At 35.5% G+C, this 20,994-nt stretch overlaps 2 protein-coding genes across 2 annotated transcripts; one reads left to right on the plus strand and one right to left on the minus strand.

Annotated features, from left to right (window-relative positions):
* Positions 1-5,793: 5,793 nt before the first annotated feature.
* LOC116131816 (transcription factor MYB16-like) lies at positions 5,794-7,290 on the plus strand. The gene is made up of 3 exons (XM_031417489.1): positions 5,794-5,926; positions 6,012-6,141; positions 6,407-7,290. The coding sequence occupies exons 1-3, from the start codon at positions 5,794-5,796 to the stop codon at positions 7,176-7,178; spliced, it is 1,035 nt and encodes a 344-aa protein (XP_031273349.1). The 3' UTR covers positions 7,179-7,290.
* Positions 7,291-14,870: 7,580 nt separating this feature from the next.
* Positions 14,871-15,796, minus strand: LOC116131786. The gene is made up of 2 exons (XM_031417461.1): positions 15,025-15,796; positions 14,871-14,941 (listed from the first exon to the last, which is right to left on the minus strand). The coding sequence occupies exons 1-2, from the start codon at positions 15,794-15,796 to the stop codon at positions 14,871-14,873; spliced, it is 843 nt and encodes a 280-aa protein (XP_031273321.1).
* Positions 15,797-20,994: the final 5,198 nt, after the last annotated feature.

Raw genomic sequence — 20,994 nt, forward strand, 5'->3', positions numbered from 1 at the left:
GCGGTAAAAGGGGGAGCGGGTGATTGCTATAAATACCACACTCCCTTTCATTTTTACCTCACAATCAATGGAGAAGGCAAAGAAGAAATATTACAACCCTTTAATTATACTTTCTTAAATTTCAGTTCTTCTTAATCTATTATACTTACACCTCTTAAATTACAACAATATCTATATTATTAGTTCTTATCTCTTGAATTTTGTGAGTTATACAAATATTATAAAAGACTAGTTCAAAATAGCTTCACCCCTGTTCTTTTTGAGCTCTCGCAGACAAGACCATATTATAAGTTAAAGACGGCAACAGCTGAATTGAGTACGACGTTACTAAGTAAAGGCTATGAACATTTATCTACCATTTTAAGCATGAGTTTTAACAAAGACACATAGCATTTTATAGACACCAAAATCTACTTTATTTTTAATAAATAAATAACTAACCAATGAAATAATTAACTAACAAAAAAAAAAAAAAGTCGATATATATTTCATAATTTTTCTTGGCAGGGAAGAAGCGACGTTAATAGTTGAGTGCAGAATGAGTTATTTGTAGGTATATAATGAAGACATTTAAAACATTGTTGCTCTGATGGTAGTTAAAACTTTCAATTGCATGTGTATTTATGTTATACTCAACTCTTCTTATTAAAGACGCACAACCCTCTTTCACCGTGTCCCGTAAATGAAATAACTATCGGAACCTGGACCCTATCAAACCGCAATAATTATTAATATTTAATACTCTAATAATTATAATCTGCAGCTAATCAATTTCTCAACTTACCGAAGATCTGTACGGTCCTAAGTCCTAGCTAGGGGTCATTACTTAGTTAAGGGGGTGTTTGTCTAAGCTTATAAGCTAGTCAAACTTACTTATAAACTCTAAAATTATACTGACCTATTTGTTTATAATTTTTTTGAGCTTATAAGTTGAGCTTATAAACTAAAAAAAATAAATTAGGGGGGAGGTACTTTTTTTTTTTGCTTATAAGTACTTTGCTTATAAGCTGGTTTGACCAAGTATATTACCACATTATCTTTGTTTAATTTTAAAATTTCATAATATGTCCTTGCTTAATGTAATACATTTTTTAGTAATTTTATAATAAGTTAAAATTTTAGCTTATAAGCAATTGTTGTTTATAAGCTAATTTTCATAAGTTCAGACAAACACCCCTTAAGTTTTACATAATTTTAAGAAAGTATTATCTTTTATTATGTGAATATTTGGAAAAGAAAATAAATTGTGAAAGAGTTAAAAATCTTTAACTTAAAATACTTTATATATATAAAGTTGAACTTTAATTTATAGTTTTATAATCTTTTTAATAAATAGAGTTTAATATGTTGACAGAAGGAATTAAATAGTTAGATGGGTGTGGAAGAAATATGAGATGAGTAGCAACAAGCACAATAACACACACGTCCGGCATCAACAGTCAACATAAATATGGATAAATGATGGTGTTCAAAAGACATATTTAATTGATTAGGTTATCTAATTTAGCCCATTAAAATCACTGCTTCAAATATTATTATACCCATATGTACATGCTTTGCTACACCCAATTGACAAGACTATTTAATTTTGTTTACCCCACTTATCAATACGTGTTACAGCTTTTATGACTAGTACTATCCATAATCGATATAAATAAATACATATCTATTTAATTTTTTCAAAATATATTTTATACTCTTATAAAATACAATATTAATGTTATATGCATAGTGCTGAAAATATTTTTGGTTTGTTTGTTGTGGGCCTCGTGGCGGGGCATTTGGGTAATTAAGATGGCAAATAAATTGTATTTGTACACTACAGAATTTTTCCGGTTAACATTAGCATCGCTTTTTTTAATTATAAGGACGTCGAGAAAGCTACCGCTTGTTTAGTTATTCTCATCCTATACTATTTCATTTCATTACGCTATCCTGAAAAATGGAAAATATGTTTGTTATAATATTTTTTAAAATCCAATCATATTCTATTAACTCAAAATATTTAATAATTATTTTTCTCAATAAAAATTTTAAAATTAACAAAAACACCTCCACTTATTCAACTCTTTGTTGGTAGCCGGTCACTACCACTGGACGGTGGTCAAAAGTCGTCAAAATGGCACACAATCTGCTGGATTTGGCTGATCATGAACTAATCTTGCCTTTTTTTGCCAGATCTGACCGTTGATGACAGCCAGACCTTGGCTTCTGGCTGTCATTGAAGACCAATTTTTTGCCATAGATCTGGCATTTTCCGACTAGTTCCAAGGTGGATCTTGCAAGAAAAGGCAAGATCGGCACATGAACGACTAGATCCAACCGGTCATTTGGCCATTCCAACGATTGATGACCACCATCCAGTAGTGGTGGTTGGCTGTTTAACTAAATAAACAAATTTAATGAGTTAAAAAGTAATCTAAATATTTTCAGAAAATGTTTTTCAATAAAGTACCAAACACATTCTCAGAATCTTATCCTAAAATGTATTTAGAATAGGATTTTATAAATCCTATTAAAAAAAGTTTACCAAAGGCAGCTGGACAGTTATCATCCACTCCTAAAATTTTGAATAATTAATTTGATTTATTTAATAAATCTTCCTCCAAATTTCAAGAAATTAGTCATAAACAACTTCTACTAACAAAGTTAATCTGTTGGCAGTTTGAAAAAAAAAATGGTTAAAAAAATCAACATTTTTTTGCTTTATTATATTAATATAATCATCAAGTAAAATCAACAATTTAAAATGTTTAATAATTCAACTATTATTCCAGAAAGTATAATTTTTTGGAAAATATATATTCAGTTATATAATAATAATAAATAAATAAGAAAAATGTGTATAATAAAAAAAACAAGAAACAAATAGATTGAACAAATATTATAGTTGTATAGTAAACGATTCTCTATTAAATAAAACCTTGGATCAGCTGGATTATATATATATATATATATATATATTAAAATTATCTTTTGTTGATCTAATATTTTATGAGTAATGTAATGCATGCAAACCAATTGTAATTTGTATATATTATTTCTTTTAAAGTGATATCGTGATCCAATATGTTTGACATGTGATTTTTTATTTTGTTTAATTGATCCTAATTTAAAGTCATCCAATTATCTTAAAACACTTAAAAGTTATTGTTATAAAAAAACTATAATTGATTTCTCACTTGTCAACAATGATTTTCGATTACTTGATTCACATTTCAGATTGTTTCATTAATTTCAATTTGGTTCGTTATTAAAATTTCTGAATAGTATGATTTACTATCTTCACAAATTGCCCCATTTAATTTATCATGAATACTCATGGCTCTCATCCTTATAACCGTTTTGGTGGTTCAGGCAGTGACTTCTAAGCTAATCAAAATCATCTCAGTGTCGATAAACTTTTAGGTAGATATTATTATTACTATTGCTTTCTTGCAGCAATATGCAGTAATGTTAATTAATATCAGCAACTTTAGTACTCGCTTTTTATTTGTCCATGGTCTTGTAGCTTTCACATACTAAAACATATATTCATGTCTACATGTCAGAAATAGAAGATCCTATATATATATATATATATTCTTTTATATTCATCCCAAACTAGCAGCATTTATTGTTATATTTTCTTAAATATATATACAACTATTATGAAGAGCTTTGTATATCTAATATTAGTGTAATTTTTTTAATGATGAAATGGTCTCAATGGTGTGGGATTGTGTATGTTTGTTTACTGGAATTAATCAATAGGAGGTGACACCAGTGTAAATTCTAATAAATACAACCTCCGTGCTTCTTAAATCTTAAATTACCCAGAAGGCCCCATCAAATTTTAATGAAGGCAAAGAGTAATAATTTTCAACTTTTGCCTTTACTCAATGGGTCCTACTCATGTATTTATACATCAGGAAGCAGTTCGCTATCATACGATGGAAAGGGAAATGCCACGTATAATAATATCCATTCACATTTAAAACATTCGAAAATTATTAGGTGACTCTGTCGTAACACAATGTAAATGAGATCAACCAATTAATTTTTACTTGATTTCTAAGTACTCATAAATATACAGACTTTTTATTTTATTTTTTATTTTGGTATTTGGAGGTGTCCGAACCAGTTTACGCGTATCTGAACTAGTTTATCATGATCCTGAAGTTAACGGATAGACAAACCTCCAGTGGCTACCGTAGAGATTTGAATTTAAAACCTCTTAAGTAATACATCCAAGAGTCCAAAACAAACCGCCAAAATATATAGATTTTACATATGTCCTTTTGAAAATAGGATAAAGATTTATATACTCTAAAATTATAATTAAATTAAGGATTTAAAGGTAGCATGGGAGATTCTCTACTATTGGTTTTGATTAAAAAAAAAAAAAAAAAAAGTAGTAAAAAAGAAATGGAATGATAAAAATGATCATAAATTAAGGTCACATAATTAAGAAAACAAATAGTAAAATTTGAAATTCATACAGCATTTTTCTTATCACCCTACTGTAAACTCTAAATTCTGGACCAATTAAACTCCCAACCTTACCTTTGTACATTGGATAACTATAACGGGTATCTGATTAATTAAGAACCTACGATCTCATCATCTTGCAAGAATCAGCAAGCTAAAATATGCATATTTGTCGAATTTGTTTAAGAGTAAACGACACATTGCCACCCAAGGTTTGACGAAATCTAAAGTGAGTACCACAGGTTCCATTTATTCCAGATTCCCACTCTTAAAGTGACGGAAAAACATTTGATATAACGGTAAAAGGGTAAATTGGTCATTTTACATGGGCGGCGCACATTAGCTGACCACCGCCTGTAACAGTCCTCCGGCGCACGTTAGCAGACCACCGCCGGTAAACTTTTTCGCTCTTTTTCCGGCGATTTTTCCACCAAAAATCACCCTTGTCACCACCATTTGACTCCTCCAATCCTCCCCTACAAAACCCCTAACGTTTCCAGCCACGGCAGCTCACCGTTTGCTGTCCACCGCTTCATCGAAAAACGGCCGAAGAACACGAACTCTCGGCCGGCGAATGACGACGAGACGGCTGCTGGGGACATGGGGATTTTATAGATCTGGATACGGTGGTTTCATTGGTGGTGTCCAATTGGATTTTCACCGCCGGAATCGACCGGAATCCGGTGAAGAACATCAAAACCCTAAGTCTAACGGTGCCGGCGATTGGGGGGGCAAATGAGTCGGGAATGAGAGGGGTTTTGGACGATGGAATACGGGGAAGGTGATAGAGTGACCAGGACGTTCGACGTCGTCGGAAACAGCCCAGATCGGGCTGTTTCCGATAAGGGTGTGTAATGACCCGGGGTGTTTTTGATATAATTTGAAAATAAAATGGTAAGTTTTATAATTCTAATAAATTAGGGGTTAAAACATAATTTATTAATTTAGGGTTAGGGGCATTATGGTAATTATACGTCCTAAACCCTAAAAGTTCATAACACTGTTACTTTAAGGGTGGGAATCTGGAATAAATAGAACCTGTGGTACTCACCTAGGATTTCGTCAAACCTTGGGTGGGAATATGTCGTTTACTCTTTGTTTAATAATAAATGTTTTTCAACCACGGTAGGGTGAAGGGTATATTCGTCATAAAATTTTGGAACGACCTGATCATATTAGTCGACAAAGGCTCTATATATTGCTACCGACTTTCCATCATTAGGTCATATCTATCTCCACATCTTTCATATTTTACAGTCTCTCTCTTTCTCTCTCTCAATTTTTCTAGATAGCTGAGTATCATAATTGTTGATTTGGTCCAAAATGGGTAGGTCTCCGTGCTGCGACAAGACGGGTCTGAAGAAAGGGCCTTGGACTCCTGAAGAAGACCAAAAACTCTTGGCATACATTGAACAACATGGCCATGGAAGCTGGCGTGCCCTGCCTGCAAAAGCTGGTGATTTTCAAACACACTAACGGATACATAACTCAGTTTTATAGCACCGTTTATTCATTTGGTTTTTTCTTTTCGCTTGTTACAGGACTTCAAAGATGCGGGAAGAGCTGTAGATTGAGGTGGATTAATTACCTAAGACCTGATATCAAGAGAGGAAAGTTTAGTTTGCAAGAAGAACAAACCATCATTCAACTCCATGCCCTTCTTGGAAACAGGTAAACTTTCTATATTTTGTCCTTCTAAAATATGAGAACTTTTGAAACTTTTGAAATATAACTTTACGTGCCTCAAATATAATTACTGTAGTACGATGACGTATATCAATGCAGCAGAAGAAGCATCACAGCTTTAGCATCTTGATATCTTAGAATAAATAGAGAGATAGGTCTCTCATTACTATTGTTTCTGTTTTCTGGTGATGATAGATATATAGATAGGTATCTATATTTATCATTATTAAAAGTAATTATGTTTGTTCAGGTGGTCGGCCATTGCTACTCATTTGCCAAAAAGAACTGATAATGAAATCAAGAACTACTGGAACACACATCTTAAGAAGAGGCTAACCAAGATGGGAATCGACCCTGTGACCCATAAGCCCAAAACCAATGCACTCGGTTCCGCGATTGGCCACACCAAGGACGCCGCGAACCTTAGCCACATGGCGCAATGGGAGAGTGCAAGGCTGGAAGCCGAAGCTCGACTTGTGAGAGAGTCAAAACTAGTGTCAAACCCTTCCCAAGATCAAGTAGGGTCTGGTTCGGCTCCGCTTACAAACAAAAGCAGGGCTCCACAAGCTAGACCACGGTGCCTTGACGTCCTAAAAGCATGGCAAGGAGTGGTCTCTGGCATGTTTGGCATAGCCAGAGACAGCCTTGAGTCGCCAACCTCAACATTGAGCTTCCAAGAAAACATGCCAACAATTCCAACTGTTGGGTTGATTAGCAATGACTTTGCTGGTTCATGCTTTGAGAAACCGAACCAAATGCAAGGACTGAAAGAAAATTTGGATAACTCAATGGCATTGCATGAAATGATGACCTACACCACAGATGAACCATGGACAGCTGACAACATCATGGAAGGGTTATCAGACATGATGGGTTGTGAATCTGACGTACAGATTTTGTCTGTGGCCGGAGAGAAATCCAATGCAAACTACAGTACTGGAAGTTTTGAGGACAACAAAAATTACTGGAATGGCATACTCCATTTGGTTAATGCTTCTGCAACTTGGTCGCCAGTGTTTTGAAAGAGTAGGAAGTACTTACTTAAAAAGAGAACTGATTATTTTGCAATATCGCATCTAGTGTCATGATTAAGCTTCTGGTTTAAAACTGTTAGTGTTAATTCGAAAGCCATAAACTGACAGATGAAAAACTACCTGAACTACTTTTGTTTCTTCCGTTATACTTCTATAATAATCTCGTATGTGTCATGCTTGGATTTTGATTTCAGTATATATTATTAACTACTAAATTGTTTTCAAATTATAATATACGGATCTCGTCGTGTTACCCATTAACCCTTAAATCACAATATAGTATTGTATTGCCCTAAAAGGAAAAACATGATTCTAAATTAAACTGACATGACTTATGTTTCATTTTTATCGTGCATATCTGCAGGTAATGCTCTCCAACAAATCAATTAATCATCCTGACTAGATTTTTTTGACATAACTTTCACTTTAATTACAATGGATGTTGCATTTTGGAGTAAGCCGCAGCGTGCTTGAGCTTTAGTTCTACCCTAAAAATGAATTTTCAGCTAATATCAAATTCCTGTACAATTTCTCCAAGTAAAATGTGCCGAGAAAGTAGCAAGTTCGTTTATTGTCTCAATTTATGACGGCAGAGAAATTAAATATAGTAAGTCACTTGTCTCAATGTCTGGTTCTTGCCAATCAATGCTCCAGCCGGATAAAAAGACCCTAGGCTCTGGCGTAAGTACCATTATTTAAAGCAACAGAATTATAGGATTCGCTTACATCTAAATGGCATTCTCGCTAACCAAGCTAGTTATCTATCTATCACACATATGCACGGATCAAGAATGACCTCAACAGTTTGACATCTGACTTCAAGTTTTCAACTAAAATAGACTCTGCTAGTGCTACAAGATTAACCAAGATGAAGTCATGACGCATGTACGAATCTTGCTACAATCAAGAAAGGAGAGAAATAAGAAAAACAATTACCTAGTTTGGTTTGATTAATTTTTTATTACTGAAAAGATAGGATTACCATATAGATAGTTTATCTTGAAGATGAATGGAAAATGTTATATTAATATGTTTGGTAAAATTGATAAGTATAAATAATTAATATGTTTGGTTGTGATGATGAATAAAATATTATCAGAGGGATCTTTACTAAATTGCTCTTCTTTTTTAATATTATTATTATTTAGAGTATTATTTTTAACCCCCTGTATTTAATAATTTAGCTAAAATACCACAACAACAAAAGTTTAAAATGAAGACGACTGTCGGTCACCACCACCGGCAGTTGCCAGAATGGCATACGACCGGTTGGATCTGACCGACTGTGCGCCGATTTATCCATTTTGATCAGATCGAAGGCTGAATGGATCTGATTGGAAACGGCCAGATCCATTCTAGTCATTAACAGCTAAATCTATGGCTGTTAATGGTCGTGGATCTCGCAGGGAACGGCCAAATCCACGGTCATTTAGCTGTTTCTGACCTTCCGTTCCTACGTCGTTCTGGCAACTGCCTGCAATGGTCGATAGTGGTGATCAACAGACGGTAGTCTTCTTGGATAGCTAAGGTTATTTTGGGTATTATTCATGTAAATAGTGAGGGTATTTCTATCCAAAAAATAATTTATAGAGGTCTTTTGGCACATTTGGGCTAACTGTCATTTAGTAGATATATGAAGGCATTTTTCTCCAAAATGTTTATTAATTAAGGATAAAATTGGCATGAATAATAGAATACCCCGATAACCAAAAAAAAAAAAAAAAAAAAAACACTTTCAGACGATAATCGAATTACCTCCTATATTACCTACAGTAATCACTATTAGTATCGATCGATTACTGGAATATTTCATTATTTGACAATCAAACGTAATAATTATCAAATTAAAAAATAGATTATCGGTGTTATCTTTTATTACACGGCCTAAATACTACGTAACAAAGTGTAATTAAGACAAAGATGCTGACGCGTTGAGAGTGGATACGGAGATCTGATTGCACGTTACTTTTAATGTTATTAGGTTAGTTTTACTGTAGTAATAAATAGCAAAATATATCACGTTATCCAATCTAGTTGGCTCCTTTTAATGTTTGAGTGTGTCACATAATGTGAAACTAATGTCTTCATAAATATACTACTCAACTCCACCAAGTTAAAAGAATAAATTCACAAAGTCTTTTTTAACTATTTCTATCCATTACTATTAACATAAAAGGTTCAGTATAATAAATTCACAATATATGATACCGCTATTACACGTTTCCTGATTATACCTTGTCATTCTTGTCTCTATAAAACTATCTTACCTTTTCCTTCCTTCAAAACAACTCTCCATCTCACGCCCTTAGCGCACTAGTTTTAAGTGGTTAAAAAGAGGGTATGGTCCTATGGAGGTCTAAACTTCAAATTAAAACAATTTTTTGATGCAGGTTTAATTCATTTCCTCAACTTATTTATATGAATAATACAACACATATATTATTTTCATACAACATTTCCCATACAACGTTATGTGGCAAGATATGATTGGGTGAAAGTTTAATTTTAACTTTAAATTAACTAATCATATCTTACCACATAATGTTATATAGAAAATATTGTATGAAAATGATGTATGTGTAGTATTACTCTATTTATATAATCAAAATATTATAACTTATATTAATCCATACACACGTTACGAATGAAAAGTATAGGCTTTCAATCAATAATTCTCATAACTTTCTAAAATTAGTTAGAAACAACCTTTCTGAAAGGTTCAGTTAAATTAATACATGGCTCAAAATTTATTTTATCTATACTTTGTTACATTAAAAAAATAGTTTATGTGAAATAATAGCTAATGCACAAAGAAACAAATACTTACAAATAATTGTATATTACACTTTCAAGTGCAATTAAGTAAAACACGACATTTTAAAAATGTTTAACATATATACTAAATAATGTCAATACAGAAAAGAAAAAAATGATATTGAATATATTAAACTACAATAAATGTTTTCAAAATAATCCTATATAATTTTTCATTAAATAAAAATGTTGAATGATATTAAATCTTAAAAATCTAAACTATTATATAAAATCTCATATTTATAGTGTAGACAGTCCAATCTATGGTTGAGTCGAACGAGAATGATCTTGTGAGGATAAGACCATTGACTATCTTGTAGACCTTTAGGGACAAAAAAAAGTGAACGCTAAGGCTCAAGGGACATTGATGCGGTGTTGATCGTAGGCACTTTGACACTCAAATTAGCATAGTTGAAGAGAATTTAATAAGGCTGAGAGCGAGAAAGGGTTTATCATAATATGTTTTTTTTTTTTTTTTATACATGCATATGCTTTATGAATTGGTGATTTGGAAAATGAAATATCATTATGAAACTGATTTTAATTGGAAGTATTATTATGCTCTTGTTTACATATGCAAGTGTTTTGTGAAATTGTTTTATGATTTTTATGCATACATTGCCTGTTATTAAGAGTGCATTATGTTTGTGTAACTGACATTGCAAATGAATGAATTGTATAGAGGATAAAGATTATTTTTGAAAGTGATTTTAAAAGTGTGGTCATGTTAGTGTGTATAGATTTTTCCGTTCAATGTGCTTTTAATTCCAAGAGAAAAATTGAATATATCATCTTCTCTAAAATTTATTTAAATGTTATTTCGAGTTTTGTAAAGAGTTTTTCCTCACATTTACCTTTCAAAGAACTCTATTTACTAATTTTTATTATAAAGTTTTATAAACTGAATTTTTGTATTATTAATGTATTAATGAACCATAAGATTTTTTTACTGTCATCCCAAATGCTTCTTGAAAATATTTCTATGTTTAATGTATTCAATCAGTCTTGTTGGTTAATATTCCCAATGAGTAATTGTTTTAAAGTAATCTTTCTAAATTTATTAAATTCTCTTCCAAAGTTATAAGAGGTTTTCAAATGAAGTTCCCTTCACTAAATTTTCCATTATATACTCACTTCATTATGCTTTTAAAACATCATTTTAATAATAAATTGATTTCAATGAACCCATTAATTGAAAAGTCGTCTTTTCTAAGTTACTCCTCCATGCGTTGGTTTTAAGTTAAAATGCTCACTCGTTTTGATAAAACTTCTTGTGGAATCTTTCGAAAATGTTTCTAAATTAAGTTTTACTCCTAAATGTTTTCGAGTAAATGTATCGTGTTTTAAACACTCCCAAAATGTATTTGAACTAATAATTTTAAAAGCATTTCAAATTATTTAAGATCTCTAAATGTTTTTCAAAGAAGCTTTTGAAATTTTATCATCACATATTTGAAAATGAACGTTTTTAAGAAAAAGATTGAAAGAAAGAAAAGAAATATTTCGGCTCATGGTCAATAGTTTATGATATGACTAGTGTGTAGGTGACATTCTAATATGATATGATTGATCTAATTCTATTATGGTGTTCCTTTATGGTATGATCGTGTTACCCGAGTTAAGGGTAATAATATGAATGATTGACCATGTTACCCAGGTCAAAGGTAATAATATGATAAGAATAACCAAATTACTCGGGTTAAAGGTAACATATGATATGGTTGGCCAAATTACCAGGGGTACAGGTAACAACTATGTGACATGAGCTCTTCCAAGATTTTTTTGAAAAGAATTTATGAAATATANTTGTGCATATCAAATTTTCAATTTCTTTTTTTTTTTTTCCCGGATATCAGGTTCTTATTGATGGTAGGTTATTTTGTGAAATTGGTTGCGAATTGGTGATAATTGTAGGTTATATTAACATATTTGGGATACAATTCTTTCGCTGAAAATAGTGATATTGTTTTTCAAGAGTGATGAATATGTGATTTGTACATACCAATTTTTCCTTTTTGCTTGATATCATGTTCTTATGACTGTCATTTTTACCTTCTATTGTAAGAATTAGTTTGTGGGTTACTATGTGATGGGTTTCTGTTGTAGTAATGTGATGGTTTTTTTAATGTTTTTTTTGTATATGATTTGTGGTTAATCTGCTTTGATTTTTTTGTTGTAGGAATGAGGGGAAGCTATTCAAATTTGAAGTGATTATGTTTGGGAACCATGGTAGATTGAAAATATAGATCCGGAAAAAGATACAGTAGAGTGAATTTAACCGAAGACTCCAAGTTAATCAGTGCTGGGTTGCCTCTAGTTTTAGATTAAACGTACAAGATGAAGTTTAAGTTGCCATGGTCATCCAAGACCATTTTGGTGCATTATGACATAAAGTTATTTGATTGCCATGGTCAGCATAATGGTTCTATGATTGCCATGCTTGGGCAGTTTCAGGATTACCATGCAAGCATGCAATGTCAACCATTAATTATAGGAGCCAGATTTCAAGAATAGATGCACCCTAGAATGAAGAAGGGTGCATATATTAAGACCTATGAGGGCATAATACACCCATTGCCTGATCAACCACATTTGCTTGAGCACCCAGATGATAATGAAAGGAGGTTTGGCAGGCCAAAAGGAACAGAAGGAGGGAGTCTGGTGAGCTATGAAAGATGAAAAGATCTTACATTCGTAAAGTGTCACTTCTATGGTGTAGATAGCAACCTTTTTTTTATTTCCATGGATCTTTAGGGTGCTCTTAGGGCCAAAAAATGCCCTCGGCCCAAATAGGCCCAAAAGACGAAGACACCTTTAACAAAGCTCAGAGTCATGACCCAATTCCAATTAGGCCTGCAACAGAGTTTGCATATCAGGTCCGCTTAGTACACCTACCTTGTTGCTCACTACTTGGGCCCAATCAGCAAAGACCCGATTCGCTTAGGCCTCATCACCAGCTTGTCTAGGTCCAGGTCCTTTGATCCTAGACCACCTACTGGACTTAGGATCTACTTGGAGTCCAGGGTTGCCTACTTACTCTAGGACTATCCGAACTCTATCGAAAAGGTCTATTACGATCCTAATTCGTCTAAGATCTGTGCCTTAGACCCGTTGGGACTCATTTTTCCATTAAGGTAAAGAGTCAAAGGTTCTATTTTTTCACAAAACCTCGACTCCAAGGACTCACAGTCCTACTAGGACTCGAAGATCCTACAATCGCTATTTAAACAGAGACCAACCCTTTCATAGGGGGACACAAATTATACCTTTGAACCTATTAGTTCTCACCCCTGGTAATCTTCTCTTTCCCTAACCCTCACTAAATTATCCTCATTTAGCCTTGCTGACTTGAGCGTCGGAATGCCTATGGCAAACACCACCCCGATGTTTTCCGTCCACTTCACGCTTGTTTCCTCGCGTGTGCAAGTGCAGCAGATTGCTGGTGGCCTCAACCTCATGGGATCATACCCTATTTTCGTAAAGGTAGATTTTTTGCATCTACAGTTTGGCGCCCACCATGGGGCCTCTGGCAATCATTCGTCTTTCCAACCCTACTTAGCAAGAAAACTCTCTATGGTTGAAAATTCAGATAACACCAATCTTGGTCTCGAGGCTAGACTCGAAGCTCTGACTACCCTTTTGCAATAGCACTCAGACAAGATGGCAGCACTGGAAGTTGAGAATGCTGCCATCCGGATCCAAAACACCTCCATTCGGGCCGAAAACCAGTCTCTGAAAGAAAAGGTAAGTGAATTCTATGACCTTGAGCTTCAGCCTTGTCAGGTACAACCTAATCATTTTTGCGCATCAGTTCCGTCCATGCAACCTCTCCAGACTCCAGATCACAGACTAACCATCTTGGATACAAGATCGCGACAACTCTATTCATCGCTAGTGGTCGATTCAGCTCAGAATCTAATTGAGCGAGGATTGCCAATAGAGCCACTCTCGGTCGACCCACTTTAGACATGAGATCAAGACATCCAAGTAACAGAAAGCCCACCACAACAAGAGCCACCCATCCTTGCCATCTCGTCTCATCTCTAATCAACCATTCTTACCCAAACCCCACTCGGCTCAACTCATCCTCGTGGGTCAAGCAGGCTCCCTCACCTTCAATCCACCCCGCTCAAGTCCATCTATCCCCACGGACCGAGCGACTCCCAAATAACCCCTCTCACCATCCATGTAGGCCGAAATACCCGATCAGTCACAGTGGGAATCACCCAACCTGAGGGAATGAATGGAGATCCGAATTACCAAGCGGCACACGATAGAATGGTTTGCCAAACTACCCTACGTGATTTGACCTAATGAAACGTACCGAGTGTGAGTCATATGACAAACCAAGCCGACTAGGCTGACTTGGTGGTCTCCACCCCTAGTTAGTAAATACGGGTACGACAAAAAATGGGTACGAAAATTTTACGGGTATGATACAGCAAAGCGTGAAAAATATGTTTGTAAAAATTCGGCCATAAAATTCGGATATAGGAAAAATATGATACAGGTATATACGGGTTTAATACGGCGCATTGTCAATAATAAGTTTTGAAAAAATATGGCAATATCAATCCTAGTTTTAACACTTTTCATGGAGCACCTGGTTAAAATCAATATAGCATTTCAAATGCAAAATATTCAATTAACCAATAACAATTAGACCTAATAATATAACACAAATATTCAAGATCTATAGGTTCTAAGTCGCGACTCATCGTGGAAGTGATCTTATCCATCATCATCGTGTTCATCCTCACATACACAAGCGTGTCTAGCATTTCATGTGACAATCTATTCTTTTTTTTTTGTTTGAGCAACTTCAAAAGCACTCCAATTTCTCTCACATGATGAAGCGCTACGAGGTTAATTCAAAATTCGAATGGCATACTTCTTGAGCATAGGAAGATCATCCCCACTGTAATCCCACCATATTCCTGCAAATGACATAAAAAAATTTCTTAAGTACAAAAGAGAAGCAATGTATAAAAAAAATATACAAATTTTTTAAAAAACTTACGAGGATGACTTGTTTGTAACATCATTTTTGGTGTTGCAATAAATAAAGTAGATGGCCTACTACAATACAATTGAACCTCTCTCATAAATTGATGCTTCTCTTCTATTAGAAGCAAGTTTTCATGAATGAAATTGATGCCATCTTTTATCTCCCTATCCTCTCTAAAATTTTGTGAGAAAAAGTAAGATGGATTGAGAAAGGCAGCCACAACATGTATCGGATGAATGATGTTGTTGATCCGGTGGTTCTCAAACAATTCCCAAATTCTCTCATACTTGCTTGCCTCACTATTACATCTTTCCTTGATTGCAACTTTTGCTCTCATCATTGCTTCATATAAGTAACCAGCAGTAGATCCATCACCATCAACCAAATGAAGAACTCGAACCAATAGCTCAATAGTTTTTATAACCTCTCTTCCTCTAGCCCAAAAATCACTCTGAATAATTTCAGTGACTCTTGTACCTGATTCGATCGTACAATAATCAAAACGCCTCCATTCAGATGAAGCAACAAAGAGTCGAAGTTCATTATCCAAATCCAACACAAATTGAAGCATTAAAAAATTTGAAGCGAATCTTGTGGCACAAGATTGTCTCAATTGTCTATATTTGGTGTACTCTTTCATTACTACATGAAGAACTGTGTACCGTGTCATGAACATAACTATTATTCTTGCTTCATCTGTGGCAACTTTTACCCAATTAATTTCTTCATATATGTCTTTCAAAAGAAGCTGAATTCCATGAGCAACACACCTCGTCTTATGCATTCAAGGATACAATCTAATGAGCATGTCACCAATAGATGTGAAATTGCTACCATTATTAGTTATGAATTGCACAACATGTTCTTGTCCAATTGATTCAATCATAGAAACAACAATTTCTTTCAAATAAATCCCAGTTTTTCTTTCCCAGGAAACATCCAATGATTTAAAAAAAACTGCACCACCAGGTGAATGTGCCACAAGATTAATGAAAGATCGGTGCCTAATATTAGTCCATATATCAGACATTATAGTGCAACCAGATCTAGATATATCCCAAGAACTCTTCACCATAGAAACATACTCATCAACATCTTTTCTAGATTCTGGAATTAACTTAGCTCGAAGAGTTGAGTAAGATGGAAGCTTGTATGCTGCATCATATTCAGCCACTGCCTTAACTAATTCTCCAAAAGCATCGGTTTGAACAATATTAAAAGCGATATTGTTCACCACAAAACACTTAGCAAACATTTTATCAACAAACTCCTTGTCTTTTTTCTTATTCATTTCTAGTAAAGATGCTTGACTTTGACGTCTTTGGCTACCTTTAGAAAGTGGTGAAAATGGTGAATCTGTTTCCTCCTCATGATCATTAGAATTTAAAGCAGTAGAAGAACTAGCATAACTTTTTAATTTTTTGTTACTTCCACTTCCCGACATAGCCAAAAATGCACTTACTTGTGTCTCATGATTGCCTTTATTACAAATCTCAACATCATGGCAAGTAATTCCTGGCAAGTGTGCTTTAATTCTATAAGCCCCACCATTAAATACTTTTTGACAAAATTTACATTTCCATTTATTCCCTTAGAGCTCTTCAACATGCTCCCAAATTTTATCTTTTTTTCGTACCATATTGATTTGAGTTTGCATTTACAAGAACATAAAAGAGAACCACAAGTAAATAAAAGGGTAGTGATATGAATCAATTTATTTAAAATAAGAGTAGCATTTGCATCAATCAATTTGTTTAAATTTAATGTAAGTAGTATATATTTAGCTAATAAGTTAAAATGAAGTTATTGTAAATTAAGGTGGTTTGAACTTTTAATTAAGATCTCTTACAACATATATAACCGACACTGCTACATAGAAGCTAGAAAGCAAGAGATCAAGTCATGGCTGCTTTAGGAATCACTAGTGGTTCTTATCAAGATTTGACCTTAACCACATTTTGACATTCAATCACTTAAGTTTTTGTTGTAAATCTTCAGATCATTGTAAGTCACTTTCTGCAACTACCGATATTAAACCATCAAGATTATTATTACTGAATGAGAAATCAATGAAATGGAAGCAAACCCCAAAGTTTTCCTTAAAATCAGTTCAGTGCCGAGCACTTGAAATTGAGAATAAACTTTCATTTACCATAGGAAAGAAGTTTCAACTGGGTGATGTGATTGAAGCTCAACAGTTTGATAGGGATACTCTTAGTGCTATATTTGACGTTGCATGCGAAATGGAGAAGATTGAGAAGAATTCACCTGGAAGCCAAATACTTAAGGGTTACTTAATGGCTACTCTGTTTTATGAGCCCTCTACTAGAACTAGGCTTTCATTTGAGTCTGCTATAAACTGGTTAGACGAAAAACTCAAGATATTGAACAAGCCCTATGTTAAAAGTATCAAGGTATTTAGTCACTTCTACTATAGCTAGATATTCACATAATTCCAATTCCTACAATTGAATTCCTTATTACGAGATTAAAGTTTTATAAAATTAGTTTGATCTAAGATTCAGACTAATTTTTATCATTTACTAGACTGAAGTTGCGTCAACATCAATAAACAACTAGCTTTTGATCATCCTTTGCTAAAAAATCATAAAATCCAGGTTAGAGCATTTCATGTTAATTACTTAATTTGAAATCTCTCTCTCTCTTTTTTTTTTTTTTTTTTTTTTGGGTTTCTTTTTCACTCTTTGCAATGTTTTGTAGTAATTTCACTCTCACAAGCATTTCATCAAACAGGTTTCAAACAAATCCATCAATCCACCAATATAACAAATCCATCAATCCATCAGCCCTCCTACTACTACTCACACACCAACACAAATACAAGCAATCAACCAACATAAGAGATTCAAAGAAAAGAGAAAAAGTGTGTGCCTTGAAGTCTTACTCTTGGGCTTAAAGCTTGGAAAAGAGAGTTAAAAAGAAAGATAAAGAGAAGAGAAGAAGAGATCAAGATTTAAGAGATGAAGAAAGCTAGAAAAGAAGATTTGAAGAAGAGCTGAACTGCCAAAGACTTCAAAGAGAAGAGAGCTGCCAAAGACGTCAAAGAACCAAGGATGAAGATGAGAAAGAGAGTTTGAGTAATTTGAGTCAAACCCACCCCAAAATGACGTCATTTTGGGGTGTTCAATTATTATTTTTTTTTTCAAAAATTCGCGAATTATACGGCTGGTCCAATTTTATGCGAATAATTCAGCGACCCCTTATAAAATATGTTTATATGCATTTTATACGCGAATTTACTAACTAGGCCTCCTCCTCGCCCATGGAGCAAATATTACCCAAAAGATTGGCCGACACAGAGGTAATGATGAGGCGTATACCTGGAGTGTCAATCCCAACCAAAAAGAGCCAACCTCACGGCTATGTCGATTCACCCTTTGTGGATGCAATTGCGCTAGCCGAGATGCGACACAAATTCACCATCCATAACATGAAGCTTTACGATGGCACAACTGACCTGGATGACCATATAGCCTCATACAAGCAGCGGATGTTTGCCGCCTCGATACTTCAAACATTGAGGGAAGCCTGTATGTGTAAGAGTTTCGGCTCCAGCCTCTCCGGACCAACCCTCCAATCGTACACTAACCTTCCAAACAACTCAATCAACTCATTCGCCCAACTCACTGACACCTTCGTCGAACAATTCACCAGTAGCAAGAAACTCGAGAAACTATCAGTCGACCTATACAGAGTCTACCAGAAGAGGCGGGAGCCACTGTGAGAGTACGTCAGTAAATTCAATAAAGAAAAAATCTCCATCCCATATTGTAATCCTGAGACAACGGTAGATGCTTTCAGAAAAGGCCTCCTCCCAGATGGAGAACTATACAAAAACCTGACAAAGCTTGGCTGCGCCACAATGGAAGACGCCTTAGCTAGAGTAGTGATCCAAATCAGATAGGAGGAAAACGAGGTAAACCGGATGAGGCATGCCAGATATGATGACCATCCCCAAAGGCAGAATGAAAGAAAGCAGAATCCAGAACATTTGAGCCCTGTTATCAACCCCCTCCCCACAATTCGAGTAGAATAAAAAAACCATATGATCGCCAGCCGACTAGAACCGAAAATAGATCACCCAGATCAAACCAATTCAAGATTCCAGAGTACAACCTCAACGTCAAACCAACTCAGGTCGTGGCAATCATGAAAGGAATGAGGCCTACCGTGAAGTGGCCAGCCAAGCTTAATCTCGATGCGAAGAGGGACACGACCAAGTGGTGCAAATTCCATGGCAACCATGGTCATAACACCGCCGATTGCATCGCCCTAAGATTGGAAGTTGTAGCACTATTGAAGATGGGGCATCTCTGAGATCTGTTGACAGATAAAGGGAAGAATACTATTGGCCAGAGAAGCTTGAAAGAAACATCTCCCCTTCAATAGGAACCAACACCAAAGGGGTTCTGTTCCATTATCTCTGGAGGGTCGAAAATCAGTGGGGTGAGTTATTCCTTAGCCAAGCGTTACACTCGAGCCAACCATCACCTAGAAGTCTGGTCCATTCACCCATCCTCTCGGGCGCATACCAACCAAATTATTTAATTTGAAGATGACAAGCGAATCACCTTAGCCGCCCCTCATCACGATGCTCTGGTCATCTCCCTCTAGATTGCCAACATTCTTGTCAAGAGAGTATTCGTTGACGAGGGATCATCGACAAACATCCTCTTCATTGAAGCAGTGAAGGCCATGAGACCGCTACAAAAATGCCTTGATAGACAAAGGTCATGGTTCATAGCAACTACAGTCCCATCCAACCCTTTCGACCAAGCCAGATCAACCATCCATGGAAGAGTTGGATGAAGTGTAGATACATCTGGACCACCCAGACTGAAAGACCTAGATAGGCTCTCACCTCAGCCCCGAGATAAGAGAACGACTTATAGGCTTCCTTAAACAAAATCAGGACTGCTTCACCTAGTCCCACACGGACATGACAAGAGTCAACCCCGAGGTAATCGTCCACCACCTTCACATAGATCCGGATCACCCTCCAGTGAAGCAGAGGTGAAGGAAGTTTGCGCTAGAATGAAGCGTGTCATTAATGAAGAGATTGACAAACTGTTGAGTAATAGACTGATCAGAGAAGTCCATTACCTCGACTGGCTAGCAAACATAGTGGTCGTGAAGAAAAAGAATGGAAAGTGAGGGGTCTGCATAGACTTCACAAATTTGAACAAAGCATGCCCCAAGAACTCCTACCCACTCCCACATATTGACATGATGGTTGATGTGATAGCAGGTCACAAACTCCTAAGTTTTATGGATGCCTTTTCAAAGTACAACTAGATTTTGATGCACCCGGACGACCAGGAGAAGACAATTTTCATCACAGAGAGGGGAACCTACTGCTACAAAGTAATGCCTTTAGGTCTTAAGAACGCTAGCGCCATCTATTAGTGGTTAGTCAACAGAATGTTAGCTGAACACCTCGGAGACACCATGGAAGTATACATTGACGACATGCTCGTCAAGTCCCTTATGGTCGAGTAGCACCTTGACCACCTTAACCAAGCATTCGCCGTCCTAAGGAAATACAATATGAAGCTAAACCCAACTAAGTGTTCGTTCAAGGTCTCATTAAGAAAATTCTTGGGATACATGGTGACTCAGCGTGGGATAGAAGCCAACCCTGACCAAATCCAAGCGATCCTTAACATACCATCACTAACTTGCATCAAAGACGTCCAACGCCTTATAGGGCGAGTAGCTGCCTTGAGCCGATTCATTTCCATATCCGTTGACAAGTGCCACCTCTTCTTCGCCACACTCAAGAAATCCAAGAAATTTGAGTGGACCCCTACCTGTAAGGAGGCCTTGTTGCAGCTAAAGAGGTAGCTAACCTCTCCCCCACTTCTTTCCAAGCCCGTGGTTAGGGAAAAGCTCTACACCTACCTGGCGGTCTCGGAGACATCCATCTCAACAGTATTAGTTTGGGAAGACAATGCGAAGCAG

Source organism: Pistacia vera, unplaced genomic scaffold (assembly GCF_008641045.1).
Source record: "Pistacia vera cultivar Batoury unplaced genomic scaffold, PisVer_v2 Contig243, whole genome shotgun sequence".
NCBI lineage: Eukaryota > Viridiplantae > Streptophyta > Magnoliopsida > Sapindales > Anacardiaceae > Pistacia > Pistacia vera.

Bases quoted from the DNA above. Each gene is read 5' to 3' on its own strand.
- LOC116131786 (XM_031417461.1), bottom strand. From the start codon at position 15,796: ATGCATAAGACGAGGTGTGTTGCTCATGGAATTCAGCTTCTTTTGAAA. The intron at 14,942-15,024 runs GTAAGTTTTTTA...TGTCATTTGCAG, and splicing joins GTTACAAACAAGTCATCCTC to GAATATGGTGGGATTACAGT.
- LOC116131816 (XM_031417489.1), top strand. From the start codon at position 5,794: ATGGGTAGGTCTCCGTGCTGCGACAAGACGGGTCTGAAGAAAGGGCCT. The intron at 5,927-6,011 runs GTGATTTTCAAA...CGCTTGTTACAG, and splicing joins TGCCCTGCCTGCAAAAGCTG to GACTTCAAAGATGCGGGAAG. The intron at 6,142-6,406 runs GTAAACTTTCTA...ATGTTTGTTCAG, and splicing joins CATGCCCTTCTTGGAAACAG to GTGGTCGGCCATTGCTACTC.